Source organism: Prunus persica, chromosome G4 (genome assembly GCF_000346465.2).
Source record: "Prunus persica cultivar Lovell chromosome G4, Prunus_persica_NCBIv2, whole genome shotgun sequence".
NCBI classification, from domain to species: Eukaryota; Viridiplantae; Streptophyta; class Magnoliopsida; order Rosales; family Rosaceae; genus Prunus; species Prunus persica.
The window spans coordinates 16875412-16896685 of NC_034012.1; the positions used below are offsets into that span (position 1 = coordinate 16875412).

The window sequence follows — 21274 nt, forward strand, 5'->3', positions numbered from 1 at the left end:
TGGACCGTCGTATTTTACACCTTTAACCCAGTATTTTAAGTTTTTGATTTCTCGTGCCCAAAGCCTGCATAATGAAAATGTGATCAGAATTAAAATGATATACAAAGCTATTAATTAATGTCATACAATTAACTACATAACTAACGTCATATATTACAATAATTAATAATCTATATATCTTCACACCCATCTCTTATATTTTCACTCCCAAAGTCACCCACTAGGTCATCAAATGTGTCAACATTTGGTATCCCTCTAGTAAATGACTCACACTCAATTCTAATATCACCTAGCACATCATCACCAATAACATCATTATATTCTCTATTAGGCATTGATAACACTACCGACCAACCACGATGCATTGGGTAGTCAACATAAAATACTTGTTTGACTTGAGAAGCCATAACAAATTGGTCATTCCTATGTTCAATTTTACTCAGATCTACAAGGGTAAATCCAAGTTCGTCGACTACAAGGCCCGAAGTGTTATCTATCCAATCACACATCAAGACTGGGATTCTAAACTTTTGGTATTCAAGGTCCTAAATTTCTTGAATAACACCGTAAAAACCCTTGGCACTAACAACTTGCATAGTATGTGCAAGTAAATAAACTTCACTATTTTGGACAGTTCGCACATCACCTTGTGCCTTGGTGTTAAATTTAACACCATTAATAAGATAGCTCCTATATGATGGCACTGCCATCCTTGGACCAGCTGCTACCTCAAATTTTCTGATACGCCATTATTTTCTTCCCCATTAAGTTCACTTTGAACCTACAAATTAATCATATATCTTAATTCAATCTAACATATAGAAAGAAAGAAAATTAAAAGTTCAAAATGTCATTCAACATATACCTTAAAGTGTAGTTATTAAATGAAAGTGCTATTGTGTTTATCTTGCAGCCAATTTGTTCTCTTTCTAAATTTTGGATCAGTGGTCTTGATGTAGATCATATGTTCCCTACATTGACACGAAAAAATCAAGCATTACGATCCCTTATATATAAGATAGACATAAGGAAAAATAATATTTAAAATGGCTACATATGAAAAATAAAATTCATACATACTCGATATAAGGTAGGACTTCCTCCGTATTCTCCAAGACATATAGATGTGCCTGGTTCAACAAGTCCCGATCAACTAAGCTCACTGTGCAATCTAATAATGGCTTTAAAAGTCCCATCTTCTGGCTTGATGGCACTCCAACTATACTAACATCAGATAAATGCTCAGTGCAAAACTCTATAGCTCCTTCAGCTATATACGGCTCAACAATGCAACCTTCGAGACGACTACGTTTCTGAATATACCCCTTTAGCACGTTCATATATCTTTCAAAGAAAATATATATGGGGAGGTGGTGGGTTGGTTGGGTGTTGAGAGGACGAGAGGGAGGTAGGTAACGAGGATAGGAAGAGGGAAATTGTTTATTATTTATTGTAAATTAATATTTTTAAAGAAAATATTTTTATGCACATATGGCGCTTATGTGGCATACATTTTAGCAAAACAGTGGGTTCCTTTTATGACTCATCAACGCTTTTAAGGGATATGTTTTATAGTTTATATTAATTTTTAATTTCTATTCCATGTTGAGTATTTTGTTATTGTTTTTAATGCTTTGAATATATGGCCAATATTCAATTGATTTGATAATCCAGACGGACACAGAGATGAGATGTATGGTGATTGTCTTATAATAAATCCCATGTTTTGAATGAGTGGCCGAGAGGGACTAACATGATTCATGCAGTTTTCTTGCAAGTTTTCGCATGGGTTCTTGATTTTTTAAACCAGTTGCTTGATAGAGAATGAGTTGTTGATTGAGCATACCAGTTGCTTGATAGAGAATGAGTTGTTGATTGAGCATACTTTTAGTTAGCCCGAGAGGCGATAACCAACTGTCAATATATGTAGTAATTAGGGTTAATTAGCAATAAGAATTAGGCGGAATTGATTCTGGTGAAATCGGATGCTCTTGTGCCTTATAAACTTGATTCTCAACCGCTACTTAAATTGTTTTTTTTTAAAAATAATTGTTTGAATTTAATAAATGGATCAAACATTTTTTTCTTTTGGAGGACCTTTCCCTATTAGGATGAACAATAGCATACTAAACTCATATACACAACACGGATTCTAGGACTCGAACCCAGGACCTTTCCTGGGGGGAGCATTTGTTCCAAACCACTACACTAGTGAGTCCTTTGCATTGATCGTTTTCTTAAGCAATCATGCAAATAGATTGCATGGTTAATCATAATTGGTAATTAATAGGACAATACGGTCTCTGTGGAAATGATAATCTACTTATTTCTATATTACTTGTGTGAATTATGCACTTGCAATTATTTCATAACATCATGTCATCCTTTTTAATGGGTGTTTTTTACAAACTATTACTGAGGTAAAGTAAGACGCAAAAGTCAATGTGGCAACGTGATTCACTTTGACTTTCAAGGGCACTAGACCAATTATGATTTTTATTTTCATTCACACTTTTCTCAGTTAGGATATAGATTGTTAGGTCACTAATACGATTGTCAAGATCTTTGAAGCAACACTACGGAAATCAGCTAATCAAGGTAAATCATGCATACATCATCATTTACATAATCTAGAATATTGATTTAGTCATATTTATTGTCAAGTTGAAGGGGCTTATATAGCTTAAGTAGTTAAGAATAGTTACCATTGCATATGAGATCTTAGGTTCAATTCCCGACACCCCAATATCGCTTCTATAAAACAAAATATTCATTCCCTAGAGTCAAGAAAATAGTCATTTAAGATCCGAAGTCTTAATATAATGAAATAAAACTAGCAAAACTAACTCAACTGCTCCATGAGAATTCCAATAATCACTTAAAGGATGTTAGAGACTTCGGTTAGTTCATTGTGTTGGTGGTGGCTTTTAGTCTTGGAAAAATTATTCGTCGATTTGGCACATCCTATTAGTCATCTCATCGCACCCAAGACTTCGTTGCACGTGCTTACTATATATGACCGACCAAAGTTAGTGGCTATATGACCAGGCTTTGGTGGTGACCTTTTCACTCGTATAAAATTGGTACGTCATTATAATGCAGGAAATAATGTGCAAGCCATAATGAATTTCAACTACATAGTGCTGTACTGGTTCATCACTAAGTGCTCTATAGTTCAAGATCAGTGACATTTTGGTCATGTAGCTGTGATTGACCCACCAAATGCCACTCCGGCATCACTCCGGCATCTATGTAAGCACAAAATTGACCCACCAAATGCCACATGAAAAAAAGAAATTATTAGACAGACGAATAAATTAATGGTATATCAACTTGTAACTTTACAGTGTTTTTTAAAAAAATTAAAAGATAGAGACCGCAAACTGCAGGGGATCTTGGTCATTTAACCTCTACATGTTGGAAATCAGATGAAAGATGTGAACCAAGGAGGAGGAATGACACATGTAGCGGATTTGTTCTATTCTCATTGTTTTCTCCTCACCTTTCCTCTCAAAACAACAACAACAACAACAACAACAACAACAAAATCTTTATCTTAACTCTAAAACAAATTCATGATTATTCATAGATCTTACAAACTGTCAAGATGAGAAAGAGAGCAGCTGTGCCGAAATGCACAAGCAACTAGAGCCATCATTTTCAAACTGTAATTGGATAACGTTGTCTCAAATGTGACATATTTTAATGTTTGAATTTTATTAGGGTTTTGTGAGGTAGAGGTTGGGTTTGGGTTTGTGTTTGGAAGGAATCTTTGAGTTCATGGAAACGAGATGCACGAGACATATGGGAGACAAAACTTGACACAAGACTTTGCACTCAACTTCTCAATAGTCAAAACCAAAGGACGTACAATTCCAAATTCATGTTCGAGGAATCTTTCTCACCTGAAAAAGAACACATAGGACTAAACTTTGTAAGCCCAAATATCGTACATTTTTGTCATGCATCTCACATGTCATGGATGGATGCATATTGCCACATGTCATAATTTCATCCATTAATTTGACCAAGTATAATGTTTTCGATTAGGTATAAATATTTATTTGGAATATTTTCTTTAATTAGGTACTAAGATTTAGGTTACAATTGTTCATTTTTCACCACACATTTTTAAGTTAAAGAAAATAGCCATAGTTAAGTCTTATTATTTAATGTTTTTATGCAGAGAAAAAAAAAAAATAATTTGGCATATTACGTAGGGTAAACTACCGAATACCCCCTTGAACTATCACGCTAGTTGAAATCTACACCCTGAATTAATTTTTCAGCCAATTTAGCCTTTGTACTAAATTTTATCTCCAATTTACCCCTCACCATTAATTTTTGACAGTTTCTGTCCAAATCTCTGTTAAAAAGACCACGTGAATGGCACATATCAACCCTGCAACCCAGATTACCCAGCTCCTCTCTGCAAACCCTCTCTCTTCCTCCTCGGCCTCTTCTTCTCTCTCTCTGTGTACCCTCAGCAGTAGTCATCATCATCAGTACATGATATTCAGCAGCAGCCACCATCGCCAAAGAAGAAGAGAAACCCTCCGGGCAACCCAGGTTTCTCATCAAATCAAAATTAATTAACCAGCATTAATTCACACATATATGATTAATATCAGTTTTACTCTTTTTCTTTTTTTATGTTTTTGGAATTTTGATACTTGAGCAGCCCAGATGCTGAAGTAATAGCCTTGTCTCTCAAATCACATGGCAACAAATAGATTTCTACGTGAGATCTGCAACAAAGTGTTTCAGAAAGAACAAAACCTTCAGCACCTTCAGCTTCATATAAGAGGGCACAATTTACAAAGGAAGCTAAAACAAAGAACAAACAAGGAGGTGAGGAAGAAGGTATATCTGTGCCCATAACCAACACCTTTGAAATCCATATTACCCTCCCCCTCCAAAACCCATATTACCCAGCCCCCAATTTGGATTTTCCGGCGATTGATTTTAACCTCTTCTCTCTTCGATTGATTTCTCTCATTCGAGCTCTTTGGCGAAGCAGAGAAAAAAAAAAAATTGCTGGTCTCCAGTAGCTTGTTGGAATTGTGTTCAAAGCAAAAATGCCATTTGGGTTCGAGACTAGCAGAGATACAAAATAAGGAGGTTAAAAAAAATCAATTTTTATTTTAACAGTGAATCATGTGCCTGACATGTGACTTTTTTAACAGAGAATTAGATGGAAATTGCCAAAAACTAACGGTGGGGGGTAAATAGGCTATAAAATTTAGTAGGAAGGCTAAATTGGCTGAAAAATTAATTCATGGTGTAAATTTCAACTAGCGTGATAGTTCAGGGAGTGTATTCAGCACTTTACCCTATTACTTAGCAGATTTATTATTTAATTGTTTTTATGGAGAAAAACAATTCTTTAAGGAAGGTAAACTACTTTTTGGATTTCTTGAGTTTTAAATAAATTATAAATATTTACTTTGATTAGAGACTTCATCATACCCAATGGGATCGGTCCACCATATATCCCACTGTAACAAGGCCTTAACTTGCAGACCAATGGTCTTAGGTTCAAATCTCAATGACACCTTGATATTGTTTGTGTATGAAACCCCCTCCCATATGTAGTTTTTAAAAATAAAAAATAAAAAATATATTGTGGTTTGCATTGTGGATAGTAACATATGAATTCTGAAGCAACATCATCTAATGGCCCTGGCATTTTCAAATAACATATATATAACTACCACATTATGATATTGCACGTAGATAGTGGCCAACATTCACAAATACAAACAAGAAAGTATAAAATAGTAATAAGGATAGTAGTTTTCCATTTTATCCAAAAAGAAACCAGTCATTCAAATGCTGCTAATTTTGGCTTGGGAGGATCCACCAGGCAAATGTCGAGGAAGCTATCAATGGAAGTGTACTTGTAATCAGGATATAACTCGGAGGCCTCTAGGTCATTTTCTGTTAGTTCAAAACTCATTTGATCTCCTTTAATGAATATGTTGTGCAGAATTGACACCGCTATGTTGTCCGGGGAAGGGAGGGCTGCAAGAAAGAATGGCACACAAAAAAAATATCACTACCACATTATCATATTGCTTGCTTCCATTTCCATGTCCAAAGACACAATGAGAGAGAATTGTTTGGTATCAAATCCTTTCGTTCGATATAACTTCTGAACACGAAAAAAAAAAAGATTAATTGCTTACTCTCAGAGAGCTTGAGTATTTCTTCTTCTGAGACATAGCTCCTTGTAAGAGTGCATCCTGTCTTCTTCTCCCAAGAAGAAATCAAATCCAACTGGGACACAATGTTTCCTTGTGGCCTGTAAACGATGACACGGTTGGCAACCCTTGGATCTGTTGCTGCTTTTATTGTGTAGGTAGCAACATCTTCCTCATAGTTCAACACGGCTAGACAGCAGAATTAATAAATATACTCAGTTATGTTCCATCTCACTTTGAATAACTATACGGCTAGACACCAGCATTTATTTATTTAATTTTAACCATAAGAGAATCAAAACAAATATGTCTGCTGTCTGAAATATTAAAAAAAACAAAATTATGAGCAAACTCAACTCACCTTTGGCTTCACCAGTGCCAAAAACAGTGACTTGGTGGTTTGTTTTTTCACGAGGATGGAGCAAATAATCAACAAAATATGCACCAAATGAGTTTGCAGACACAAAAGTATATGGAATTCCTGCTGCTTCAATTGACCTGATCTTCCTTTTGTTATCAAGTATAGCCTCGAAAGGCGGCAACCCAATTACTCTGTCAACTTCATTTCCAAATTCTGACGGAATAAATCTCTGATTTTACAATTACATCGGTTAGATAGACATGTATGTATACATATATAGCTGTAGAAAGGTCCCCACTATTTAGGGATACCTAGTGGGATCTACTGCAAATTCTACTTGAATTATCAAAATCATCTATGTTTTAAGTCTTCATTCAAAGTGAAGAAAGTTGAGGTTCCACCCCAAAATCAATTGGCAATGGGGGAAGTAGCCCAACTCTTTATAAGCTCTTGTTAGATTTCTCAACTTACCAATGTAGGACTCTTTACCTTCACATTCTCGCACAAAGATCGTGCTTGACAAAGTGGTAGTTGTCGTGATGAATAAATCGAAGAACACGGCATTAAAAAAAATGCCAAAATGACAACCATTTAATTAAATGGTTAAATGATTTTGAATTTCAGTGATTTTGGATGGACCCCATAAGGGTGTTCGTGAAGTTCTTGGTAAAAACCAAGAAGGGAAGATTGACCTTTATATTTCCAGCATCTTTAATGGCTTTGATTAGTTTCAGCTGTTCAAGATGTTGAGGGACAGCCACCGTGGATATTACAACGTCAACTTGCTCGACTGCTTTGACTAGCTTTTCATGATCGTCCAGTTCACCCTGTTACGTCATGAAGTTTTCATATCTTGATGAACTATGAGGAATTTGCAGCATAAATACATACATATGTATATTTGTATAGTCATGCATTAAATATGAACAAAAGTTGACTGCAGTTTGGCTAAGAAATGAAGGAATTTTAATTTACTTGGAAGATGGTGGCTCCCATGGCTTCAAATTCTTTGTGCAGAAGAAGCTTGGAAGAATCGGTTTTGGGTTTGATTGGTCGCACATAGGCATAGGTTGGATGTCCCAAAGAGACGCTTGCCTTCAACATGTATTTGCTCCGATTATGAGTATCTTGCTCTTTTCACAAGCCATCATATCCCAGACGACTACTGTTCTGAGATATTGATGAATACTGATTGTGATGACAAGCTTATTCTCACATCCTTAAATAGGAAAACGAGTGCACATGCTGAACCCAAAGGTATAATATAATTGGTAAGTTAATTACAGTTTGAATCCCAGGAGTTTGGGGTCAATCACAGATTAGTCCCTACTTTTCAAAATTTGGCCAAAATTACCCAAAGGTTAGGAGTCCTTAGAATCTTTGCCCCTCTTTGTACAACATATATCTTTTTCTATATATATTTTTTAATACAAGTGATATTGGAGGTATAGAGAATCAAACCTAAGACTTTAGGTGTAGGGCTAAATGCTTTTTACCACTTGATCTACAAGTAACTTGTAGGTAACAAATATCTTAATTGATATTTACAACTCAAGACTACACTCGTTTTCTCAACTTATCAAGAACGCACTTTTCGAAATTCAGAGAAAATTGCTATATTGACTATTGTCATGCCTTTTCTAAATGTGTATAAATGCACTGATGCTAAATATAGAAACTCGAAATGACTACAAGAAAATAGGCCTTAGTTGACACTTAGAGTTGACCCTTTTTTTCCAAAATCATCAATTATTTTACGAAACTTTGACGCTTTTTTAAAAGCGTCAACTACTTAGCAGTAGGGCTTGTCAATGGGCCGGCCAGGCTAGCTCGGCGCAAATTTAATGGGCTTGGGCCGGGCCGGGCTTTAAAGAGGAGAGAGAAAATAATAGGGAGGGCCGGGCTGGGTTTCTTTAGAAAATTCAAAGCCCAGGAACAACTCATGGGCCGGGCTTGAGAAAGACCATTGGGTTGGGCTGGGCCAAAATGGGCCTACTTCATTCGAAAAGAAGAAGAAGAAGAGGAGAAAGAAACAATGTGCCATTCAAAAAGAGGCACTCAGCTGCATCACAATTAAACCGCAACACGTTTTAAGAAATAATTTTAAAAAATAATAAGTATCAAAAAAATATTTTTAAAAAAAGGATGGTATGAATAAATATGCAAATGCTTGGTGATGGGTTTAAGAAAAGCATGATTATATTCGTCAATATGATTATGTTTGGTGATATGATATGTTGTTCGTCTTATTCTTGATTTATATAATTGTTGTATTAATAATTGACACAAATTAATGTGCTAATAATCCAATTATAAACTACGAATGAGTAAAGAAAAGTAAATGAAATGAAACAAAACAAGAAACCCAAAATAAACACAAACAACAATTTCTATAACCCTTTAACACCACTGTATCACCATGGTAACACCAGTTTATCACGTTTTAGGCAGAGACGAATTATGAACTTCCTCTGTTTTTCAGTTTTGACATATGTCCAGTTTTTTACCTATAACTTTTCAACCGTTTATGCAAATTTTGTGTTCTTCATATGGTTGAATTCAGTATAGAAAAATGAAGAACAAAACCCGGACCAAATGTAAAACATAATATTTCAAAGAAGTAACACACACACACACACACACACAAATGAAAGCGGGGAGGTTTGTGATTCAAGTGATATAATCATAATCCTAAACCCTTATTTATACATAATTATATATGTATGTGGGCCTAATGAGCAGGGCTGGGTCAGGCTTTCTTGGGCTTAACCGAGTGGGACCTATAGGCCGGGCTGGGCTTTAGACACCCAAGCCCAAGCTCAGTCCAACCCAATGTGGGCCGTGCCATCCCAAAGGCCATAACGGGCCAGGCCAGACGGGCCCCCATTGGCCCGTGAGCTAGCAGGCCAAGTTATGAGGCCTACTTAGCAGGTTTACTTTACGTTTTACAAAAAAACGTCAACTATATATCACTTTCCCTAACACTTCATCGAGAAGGTCAACTCTATATCACTTTTCCTTGACATTTTATAAAGAACGTCAACATATCACTTTTCCCTGACATTTTACAAAGAATCAATTAAAATCCTTTTGTACCTAACACTTTATAAAAGATCCTCAGGAAAACAAGTGCAATAGTTCTCAGGTTTTTCATTTCGCTCGAAATTTATCTAAATATTTTTCCCTACATTCAACTCCTCTTCCTCTTGGTCACCACATTTTCCCTTCATTCTTCCAAAACAAAAAATATCAGAGTCCCTAGGGTTTTCCACACTTTCTTCATTTCTTAGATTGGATACAAAAATCCGAAGAGAAAAAAATTGTGAATCACAAATCTTAGTGGGCTCATGCTCTGCTAGTCGGGGCGGCAACAATTCAAGTGTATTTGTTATCTATCCAAAGTTATTAGTTCAGATGAATTTTTTTTTTCCCAACTCTCTTTCATCTTTCATTCTCTACACACTACTACAAAAAGAGAAAAAGACGACCAGAATACAATGATGGTATAAATAAATACTGTCGTTGTGTTTAGAAAGACGATAGTAATAAAAAACCACCGTGGATAAATAACTTAAACACCTAAAAAATCGAGATCAGTTTGGGTATTTCTAAAATATGACGCACCAAACTAAAAAGGCGTCTTCTTATTAAACATGTTTTCTCCAGACATAAACTCTTAACCTCAAAAACAATGACAGCAGGTATGAAGCAACCGACGTAGAAAGTAAAGACAATGTTTTACCAAAACTACCGCCGTGTTAGCTGCTAGTTAAACATGACCAACTATTCTTAACTAGTGTAGTATAATTTTAATGGAATCTATGTTGGTAGATTCGTAATCAGCGTCATATTAAAGTCATATACTACGACGGTAAAAATAAATTTATCGACATATTAGGACCTCATGTACTACGACGGTATTTATAACATTATTGTCATATAGAGTAATAGCGAACCACGGCACTAGTAGCGTAAATAATGATGTCTAAATGTAAAAATATTCACGTTGTATTTTTACTATATCAAGAGGTATTAAGTTAGTACACCATGATGGGTTGTTTGTACCTAACCACGTTGGTGTCTTCACTTATAGCATAGTATAATATTATTTTTCCACTTCGTTAATTGAAATATACCGTTGTCTCTATATCCTTTATACAACTGTCCTTTTCTGATTACCATCATCTGAAATTTGTATTGCTTTTTAAGATTTATTTTCTGGATTTTGGTAGCCTATGAAGGTAGATCAACAAAATGACAAGTATGGAGTAAAAAAGCTGATGGTTTATATAGAAAACTATCGTATGCGATATAATTTTAGGCTTTTTTACTAAATGAAATCGTCAGAGAAATGCAAATGAGATCCCAAGAGATATGAAATCTTACCAGTGGGAGCTATGTTCCTCATCACAATCGAACCACCAACATGAGAAGGACAATATTTTGAAAGTTAATGATGTGTGTGTCATCAATATTTTGGACCTTTAGAGACGTGAGAGAGATACACACATAGTAACTTCCAAATTATTGCCTCCCACCCAAATCCGGACCTTCAGAGAGGTAGAGCCAAGGGCGTATGGGACTTGAGTTAGAGTTGGAACCCTAATAGAAAATCAAAATTGAAGAAAAGCCCCAATTTATCTTTACATCCAGGGGTTTATTCATAAAGAGCGTAGTCAGAACCGTCGTCGTATTGATCTTTGGGACAATATATAAACTTTTTCGTCACCTGACCTAAACTTTTACGTTCTCTCTAAAACTTTCAGTCTTCTCTCAATTTCCCTCTCATTTGCCAAAAGTTGCGCGTCTGATTCTCTTCATCTTCCTCGTCTTCGCCTCCAAAACTCCAAAGTTAATTCCGAAGAAAACTTTCTTTGCAAGCCAAAGTTATTTTCTCATACTTTTTTCCCCCCAATATCATTTGAAGTTTTTTTTTAAAGAACAAGTCCCACTGAGGTTTGAAACCAGACTTAGGTTTGAAAAGGATGAAATCTTTCACTGGTCCCACTCTCAGGTCGTGTGAGGATAACGGGTTTGTCTTGTATTTGACATTTTTATTCACACACTACGACGGTAATTAAATTCGTGCTATTTCAATAGCACGACTGCTCTTGATAACCGATGTGGTGTGAGAATAAATATGATGTTTTAAAGATAAAATCGTCGTCTTATTTGAAATGTACGTGGGAGAGAGAAATCTGGGTGGTTTTTTATATGCATGAACTCATAATAAGACGACGGTTTTATATAATTAGCGTAGTTTTAATTATCTCACCATGGCTTATTTGCACATCCACGTTTCTATAGATTAGCACGACGGTGTTGTTTTTTTTTTTTTCCGATGTCTGAACTTTAATATTATGTCAGTTTGTTTACTTAACCGTCGTTGTTGTTCTTGCAGTTTGTATTTCCCTCTAAACATGGTTTCTAAATCTCAAAGTAAGGAGGCTCAAGTGCCAAAAGGTCAAAGCAAGGACCACATGAGTAAAGCCAAATCTATTCAAAGCAATCCCACAAAGAAGATGATATTTACTTCAACCTCCGAGAAAGACCCAAGCTCTGCGACATTTGATGAGGAGACAAAATCGACTCGCATTATCAACACAATGAGCCGTGTTGTGAAGAGGAAAATCCAGAAGATTAAGCCTGTGGTTGAGTACAATAAAAGTGGCAGACCACATGGCATGGTTTCTATTGAGATGCAGAGTTACATTGGTGTTTTGGCACGCACCAGAGTTCCTCTTGTGGACAAGAAATGGACTCAATTGCCCAAGGACCTGAAGGAGCAGATTTGGGAAGCTGTTCAAATGGCTTATGTTGTTGGGTAAGGGGGTAAGAAGATGGTGCTATGCATTCTGAGCAGTCACAGAGAAGGGAGAAATGCGAGTACAACCATAGGTTGTCTTGAAAAGGGTATGTTGGTTTGTAGGATCCATTGGAAGAAACCATGCCTGATGAAGAAATCGATCGATCTCTGCTATGGAAGAAGGCAAGAGAAGATAAACAGGGAAACATCCCTGATCTAAAGGTTTCAGAGAAGGGAAAATTAATCGTAAGTCTCACTGACTCTGTTCTAAACTTGTAAAACGGAGGTTTTATTTTTCATTTAGACGTCGATCTTTTTAGCAACCGTTGTTAGACATGAAACCCCACTACGGTTTTTATTTACCGCTATTTTAAAAATGATTTAACGTCAGTATTTTTATGAAATCGATGTATGTATTGAATTATCACGACGGTTTATATTTCTGAGTTAGGCATTTAAATTAAAGTTTAAACTTTCTTCATATTCATTTAGACGTCGTACGTTTTAGTAACCGACGTTAGACATGAAATACCACGACGATTTTTATTTCCGCCGTTTACAAATTGATATGACGTCGGTGTTTTTGGTAAACCTACGTCTGTATTGAATTACAATGACGGTTTTGTATTTCTCTGTTAGACGTTTTAAATTAAATTTTAAACTTTCTTCATATTCACACGCACACACACTATCTCTTTGTCTCTCCCCTCTCTCTCTCTCTCTCTCTCTCTCTCTCTCTCTCTCTCTCTCTCTGCAATTGGTTTGTACACTATTTCTGCATCTATGAATATTTTGGTTAAGGTTTTTTTTCTTTCTCTGGATGTCAAATATACGATGGTTTTTTCATGGACCGACGTTAGAATTCATGCAAAATGACGGTAGTTTCTGACTGACGTATGTGTTAAAGGATTTACTACGTCAGTTTTTTAAATAACCCGTTGTCTTAACTTCTTTACCACGTCGGTTAATATATTTTGTAGTTGTTTATTTAATCTGGTTTACTATCTGTTCACTCACTAACATTCTAAGGTTTAAAATGATGTTTCAATCACATAAGACATCTAAGAGTTTGACTTGGCATGCTGCTAGAAAAGTAGTTGATGGTCATATGTCTCATCCAGCGGATTCCCTATCTTGGAAACTTGTTGATGATAAATGGCCCGAGTTTGGTAAAGAGCTGAGAAACTTGAGATCTCTCTCATCTGATGGATTCAATCCCCACAATTCTTTAAGTAGCAGATATAGTTGTTAGCTAGTTATCTTAGTTATATATAATCTCCCACCATGGCTATGCATGAAACGGAAGTTCATGATGTTGACCTTATTGATTTCCGGTCCTAAACAGATATAGATGTCTACTTAGAGCCTTTGATTGATAATTTAAAATTTCTGTGGGATGGGATTAGAGGAGTGTATGATAAACACATAGGAGAATACTTTACATTCAGAGGTGTACTACTGTGAACAATTAATGATTTTCCTACTAATGGGAACTTATCTGGTTGTATCGTTAAAGGATATAAAGCTTGTCCAATATGCGGCGATGATACACCTAGTCACAGGTTGAAAATGGCCACAAAATTTGTTACATTGGGCATAGAAAATGGTTACCGATCAATCATCCATATCGGAGGCAGCGTGCAGCTTTTAATGGAAAACCTGAATATGCCACGCTTCCCGAGCCATTAACCAGAGAAGAAGTGCTGCATATGGTTGAAGATATTAATTATGTATGGGGCTCGAAAAATGAGGGAAGTGTTGGTGAGAATGATGGTGACAGAGTTTGTTGAAAAAAGAAATTAAAGTTCTTTGATCTCGAGTATTGGAAATACCTTCCTATGAGGCATGTTCTAGATGTTATGCATATTGAGAAGAATGTTTACGATAGTATCATTGGTACATTGTTGGAGATCCCTGGAAGAAATAAATATGGGATTACTGCTCGGTTAGATTTATTGAACATGGAGGTCAAAGCTGATTTGCAACCAGAGTATGGGGAAAGACGTACTTGCTTGACTCCAGGGCCTTGGAATTTGTCAAGAACAGAGAAGAGAGCGGTTTGCAATTCTTTCTATGGTATGAAGGTCCCTGAAGGTTATTGTTCAAATATAAAAAAATCTTGTATCTTTAAAAGATTCAAGACTTCTTGGACTTAAATCTCATAATTGTCATACCTTGATGCAACAATTGCTCCCTGCGGCAATTCGTTTTGTTTTGGAGAAGCCTGCAAAGTATGCAATAACTCGATTGTGCTTCTTCTTCAATGCTATATGTGATAAGACAGTAGATGTTTCCAAGCTAGATAAGTTGGAAGAAGATGTTTGCTTGAGAAGTACTTTCCCTCTTCATTCTTTGACATCATGGTTCATCTAGTAGTACATCTTGTTAGAGAAGTTCGTTTATGTGGGCCAATATATTTTAGATGGATGTATCCGTTTGAAAGATATATGAAAGTACTAAAGAGGTATGTTCAGAACCGTACTCGTCCCGAAGGTTGCATTGTTGAGCGATATATAGCTGAAGAAGCTGTAGAGTTTTGCACCGAGCAATTCTCTGATGTTAGTATAGTTGGAGTGCCTTCAAAACAGAAGATGAGAGTTTCGAAGCCATTATTAGGTTGCACAGTAAGCTTAGTTGATCGGGACTTGTTGAACCAGGAACATCTATATGTCTTGGAGAATACGGAGGAAGTCCTACCTTATATCGAGTACGTATGAGTTTTATTTTTCACATGGAGCCATTTCAAATATTATTATTCCTTATGTTTATCTTATATACAAGGGACCGTAATGCTTGATTTTTTCGTGTAAATGTAGGGAACATATGATCCACATCAAGACCACTTATCCAAAATTTAGAAAGAGAACAAACTGGCTGCAAGATAAGCACAATAACACTTTCATTCAATGGCTACACTTTAAGGTATATATGTTATTGAATGACATATTCAACTTTTAATTTTCTTCCTTTCTATATGTTAGATTGAATTAAGATATATACGATTAATTTGTAGGTTCAAAATGAACTTAATGGGGAAGAGCATAATGGTGTATCAGAAAATTTGAGGTGGCTAGCAGCTAGTCCAAGCATGGCAGTGCCATCATATAGGAGCTATCTTATTAATGGTGTTAAATTTAACACCAAGGCATAAGATAATGTGCGAACTGTCCAAAATAGTGGAGTTTATTTACTTACACATACTATGCAAGTTGCTAGTGCTAAGGATGAAAACCCTATTGTCTCCAATATGGGGTTTTATGGTGTTATTCAAGAAATTTGAGACCTTGACTACCAAAAGTTTAGAATCCCAGTTTTGAGGTGTGATTGGATAGATAACACTTCGGGCCTTGTAGTCGATGAACTTGGATTTACCCTTGTAGATTTGAGTAAAATTGGACATAGGAATGAAAAATTTGTTTTGGCTTCTCGAGTCAAACAAGTATTTTATGTTGACAACCCAATGCATCGTTGTTGTTGGTAGTGTTATCAATGCCTAATAGAGAATATAATGATGTTATTGGTGATGATGTGCTAGGTGATATTTAAATTGAGTGAAAGCCATTTACTAGAGGGATACTAAATGTTGACACATTTGATGACCTAGTGGGTGAGTTTGGGAGTGAAAATATTAGAGATGGGTGTGAAGATATATGGATTGATTGATTGTTGTAATGTATGACATTAGTTATTCAGTTAATTGTATGACATTAATTAATAACTATGTGCATCATTTTAATTTTGATCACATTTTCATTATGCAGGCTTTGGGCGTAAAAAAAAAAAAAACTGGATTAAAGGTGTAAAGTACAACGGTCTAGTAAAAAAAAAAGGGAAAAACAGACGTCCAAAATAAAACCAATGTCAGGTTTTCAAAAACGTCATGGAAAGAAAATGCAAAAGATCGTAAAGAAATAAAAACCGCCATCTGAAATTGAAAACACGTCGGGTTGTTGGGTAGTATAAACATTAGATACCGGCTACAAAACAAAGATCGTCGTATATTCCAGAATAACACGACGGTGGATTACTCCAACCGACGATTTTGTTAAACACTACTTCCACGCTTAAAACCTACTGTCGTCTAAAAGGGGAAATAAAGGCAGCTCAATTGCATTAACTGTCGTGACACATGTTCTGCATGTCGGCTAGTCTAAAACAACTGACGTCTCAGATCATACACACATCAAGGAGGGTAAAACAAGCGACTTTTAAAAGGAAACCCACGTCATCATGTATTAATAACCGACGAGGTGAGAAATTACAATGTCACGCAATTGGATCCACGTGATGTAGTGAAAAAATTAACCACGTCCTGTATTTTTAGACCACCCAACATTGAATACATAATCCACGTCGGTTCTTTTTCTATTAACACCTTCAATATTTTTTGTAACGTCAGTCTTTGACAATAGCAGTCGTGGGTACGATTTGTTACGGCGGTATTAAGTAATATTATGTCATTTTATACTTGTTAGACGTCGGTTCTGTAGCAAGAGCGATGTCTAACTCTATCAAATGAGCTTCTTTGTATAATTTAAACGACGATTCTCACAAGAAACAAACGTAGAATATGGTTAAAACATCGTTGTTCAACTACTCTGCGACGTGGATAATCACATAAGCGACGGTTTTGCCAAATGCGGGACGTGGTTAATTTATTTTATGGTGGTTACTGAGTGACTACTGACATGTAATATGCTTTAAACATCTGTTGGTTTGTACGACGGTTTTCACTTAGACCGTCGTTGTTTTCTGGTCGTCTTTTTCACTTTTTGTAGTAGTGCCACTACGGTTTTTAGGTTATCCAAGTTTGTTTTCCTTTAATTAGGATGTGGATAATTATCTGTACGTCGGTTCTTGTTTTGATATTGATATGTAAGACTCTTTAGACGCCTCAGTTTCAATAAAATCGTCGTCTAATGTTGTCAAAGATTTCATTTTAGGCTATATATATAGTAATTACACGTCGGTTCGTAATAGTTTTGGACGTTGAATGTATTAACGACGTCGGTTAATAGCCGTCGTTGTTTTATGTAAAAAAGATGACGTCCGATTTCACGATGGTTTGAAAATCTTCTAGACGACGGTGGTTTCCCGTCGTCTATTTCGATTTTTGTAGTAGTGTTTAGTTTTAGGACTCATAGCAACTAGCTCTTGGCTGTGATTCTTTTATCTTTATTAAATTTATTGTGACAAGCATTTGAATTGAAGTATGAAGAATTTTTTAGTTTTTTTTTTTTGGTCGAAAACATTTTTTAGCTAGTATGAAGGTTTTTCTTAAATTTATCGTGACAAGCATGGACGGACCCGGAATTTTAAAACGGAGTGGGCTAAATTTAGGTATTAAGTGGATAGAAAACTCAACAATACCATGTGATTTCATAGATAACCAAAAAAGAAAAGAAAAAAAAAAGCGAGAACAATAAAATCAATTACAAATCCTATTTGATAATTCATATATAACTCATAAACTGAAACCGATGCCCCAATTGCAAATCCTAATTGATAATTCATAAGTGTCAATTGCAAATCCTAATTGATACTTCATAAACTCCAAAAAAATCCTCAATTAAAGCATCAAGAAATTGAGAGAAGCTTACATGACGAATATAGGAACTTGGTTAACTTGAATTAAGTCTTGAAGGTGAGTGCAACAGTAACAAGAGCGTTATTTTATTTTTTTTCCTCTACATGCAAGGGTAGGGTAGTGCTTCTTTTTTTTCTTTTCTTTTCTATGTGTTGTGTGTGAGTTATTTCTTTTTTCTTTTTTTTTTTCTTTCGCTGTGCTGTGTGTGAGTTCTTCCCCACTCTTTTTATTGACTAGGGAGGAGAACTAGATGAGGTTAGGTTATTTAAATTTGGGTGAGCTAGGATTTTATTTTTTTGGCTGGATAAAAGAAGCCACATATAGCTAGGTTTGCCAAACTAAAGGTCCATCCTGGGCTATAGCCCAGATTTGCCAAACTAAAGGTCCGTCAAGCATTTAAGGTAATTTAAAAGCTATTAGTATCCATTAAATCTGGTTCCCCCTAATAATACAAATCCAAATGTTAGGTTGAAATAATTGAGTATCTACCATTCGGATCTGCCCTAGCTGCCCCACTTGATAATAGCGAATCTCAGATTTATCATCTATTATCTATATAACTTACACGGAATGAGCTACTGCTTTCATCTCATTTTGCAACCTTCAAAAGACCCTTAGCCTTTTTGTTTCCAGTTTGGAACCCATCCAATCCAACCAACCCCATATACGGCCAGCGATGTCTGTGAGTAAGATTGAAGACAAGAGTCCGGCGGCAATACTAGCCATTGGTACGGCAAACCCAGCCAATTGTTACTACCAACAAGATTATCCTAATTTTCTATTCCGAATCACCAATAACGACCACATGACAGATTTGAAAGACAGGTTCAAGCGCATATGTAAGTGGTACTCTTTGTACAACACGTATATACATGCATAAAATTAATGTATTAATTCATACTAATTAATAAAATTATATAATGCACTAAGTGATTTATGATTTACTAATCGGCGGGGCATTCAGATTTGGGACCTCTTCCAAATATCATGCAATAAGTTAACCCATTTGAAAATGACAAAGTTGGGAGAAATATATTTAGTTATCCTATACAATCACATGGTGTGGCTAATCCATGTGTTATAATATGAGTTGATAAGAGAGTTAATATTTCATGAACACATGATACATTATTATTATTATGAGTATTTCTATTTAAACTCCACATTTTTCTTTGTTTATTCCAATACTTAAATCATTAAGTTATTAAGTTTTATTATTGTATAAAAAGACAAAAAAGGTCATCCAACTTAATATTTAACCCTAGTATATCTACACACACACACATCACCACTCTTCATATTAAGTTTTAGAAAAACACAAACTCCTCTACATCCTATTGCCAAATTACTCTTCTTTTTCAATTCAAGAAACGTACTACATTCTTATTTTCTCTTCACAAACCCAAAGTACCGTATGCAAATATAGTGGCTTATGGGTCATCAATTGAGGTATGTAATGTGAGATTATTTCTTGGGTCGTCAATTAAGCTCATAAATTTTATTTCTCTTTGATATCAATACATCGTTTCTCTTCAAAATATATATATATATATATATTTGAAGAACATATTGCATATAACATCATTGAGTAATATTATAGGGTAATGATTTCCCCACTCCAATTTTATCCACTTACACTCCTTTTTTAGTTATAAAATGGAGTGTAAGTGGATAAAATTGGAGTGGGGAAATCACCACTCATATTATATTGTTTGATCATAATATATTTTTATAAATACTAATATATATATATATACATGTTATAACATGAGTGAAATAACACCGTGGAAAGGCAATAACAAAATACCTCAAGTGGCATTAGGGAACAGATTTTTCTTCTTTCATTTTTGAAAAATGGGGGCGACTTGAGTAGGATAATAAATTTGACGAATGGAGTCAAGTTAGTAAAATTAAGTGGGAGGATAACTGTGGATACTTTTATGAAATTGGTAATTAACAGGTGAAAAATCAAAGATAAAGAAGCGTTATCTACACATCACGGAAGACATCCTAAAGGCAAACCCAAACATATGTCGCTACAAGGCACCCTCACTGGATCCATGTCAGGACATGTTGATTCCAGAGGTACCCAAGCTTGGCAAGGAAGCGGCATTGAAGGCCATCGAAGAGTGGGGCCAGCCCATTTCAAACATCACACATCTCATCTTCTGCACATCTTCCTGCGTCGACATGCCTGGCGCCGACTTTCAACTCGTCAAGCTCCTCGGCCTTGACCCCTCTGTCAACAGATTCATGATCTACCTACAAGGCTGCTTCGCTGGTGGTACTGCCCTACGTCTTGCCAAGGACGTCGCAGAAAACAACCCTGGCGCACGCGTTCTGGTGGTGTGCTGTGAGATCACAGCTATGTATTTTCAAGCACCCACTGAGAGCCATGTGGATGTTTTGGTAGGACAGGCTTTGTTTGCAGATGGTGCGTCGGCTTTAATTGTTGGTGCTAATCCTGACCCCAAAATTAACGAACGCCCGGTGTATGAGATTATGTCAACGAGAGAGACTATTGTCCCATACTCGGAGCATGGCGTGGTGGTACACGTGCGTGAAATGGGTTGCGAGTATTATCTTTCACCAGATGTGCCAAAGTTGGTTGGTGCAAACATTGAGGAGCTTTTGGTAAAAGGGTTTAGCGAAATTGATGGGACAAATAATGATTGGAACTCGTTGTTCTATTGCATCCACCCTGGTGGACCGGCCATTTTAGACAAGGTTGAAGAAAAACTGGGTCTGAATGAGGAGAAGCTGAGAGCAACCAGGCATGTATTGAGGGAGTATGGGAACATGGGAGCTCCATCTGTTTTGTTTATTCTCGATGAGATGAGGAAGAAGTCAATGGAGGAAGGAAAAGCCACGACTGGTGAAGGGCTGGAATGGGGTGTTCTAATTGGGATCGGGCCAGGGCTAACCGTGGAGACTGTTGTACTGCGTAGTGTCCGCATTGCTGCCTGCTAATTAAGTCCTTAATTACTAATCATGGATTAAGGGTCAGTTTGGTATTGCTGTATTGTGAAAATAATCGCTCTCAGATTTGCTGTGAGAGAAAGCAGTTTGTCGTTTGTTAAACTTTTTTGTTATAAGTGTTGTGTGTACAATAATCAGTTTCTGAGTGTTTGGTAAATTTTTGTGTGAAAGTGTTGTGAGCTGTGTATAATGAATAAAAAGGGCATTATGTTGAAATGACTTTTTTGTTCAAGTGTTTGGTAAAAAGAAAAACACTTTCACTTTATCTTATATATTTTTTTGTATTAAATATGTTTCCATCACACTCTAAAAATTATTTTAATTATAAAATAAATAAA

The 21274-nt window shown here is 36.0% G+C and overlaps 1 protein-coding gene and 1 pseudogene across 1 annotated transcript; one reads left to right on the forward strand and one right to left on the reverse strand.

Annotated features, from left to right (window-relative positions):
- On the reverse strand, window positions 5693-7762 carry LOC18780127 (annotated as a pseudogene).
- Window positions 18202-21208, forward strand: LOC18780920 (3,5-dihydroxybiphenyl synthase). The gene is made up of 2 exons (XM_007213827.2): window positions 18202-18796; window positions 19918-21208. The coding sequence occupies exons 1-2, from the start codon at window positions 18634-18636 to the stop codon at window positions 20925-20927; spliced, it is 1173 nt and encodes a 390-aa protein (XP_007213889.1). The 5' UTR covers window positions 18202-18633; the 3' UTR covers window positions 20928-21208.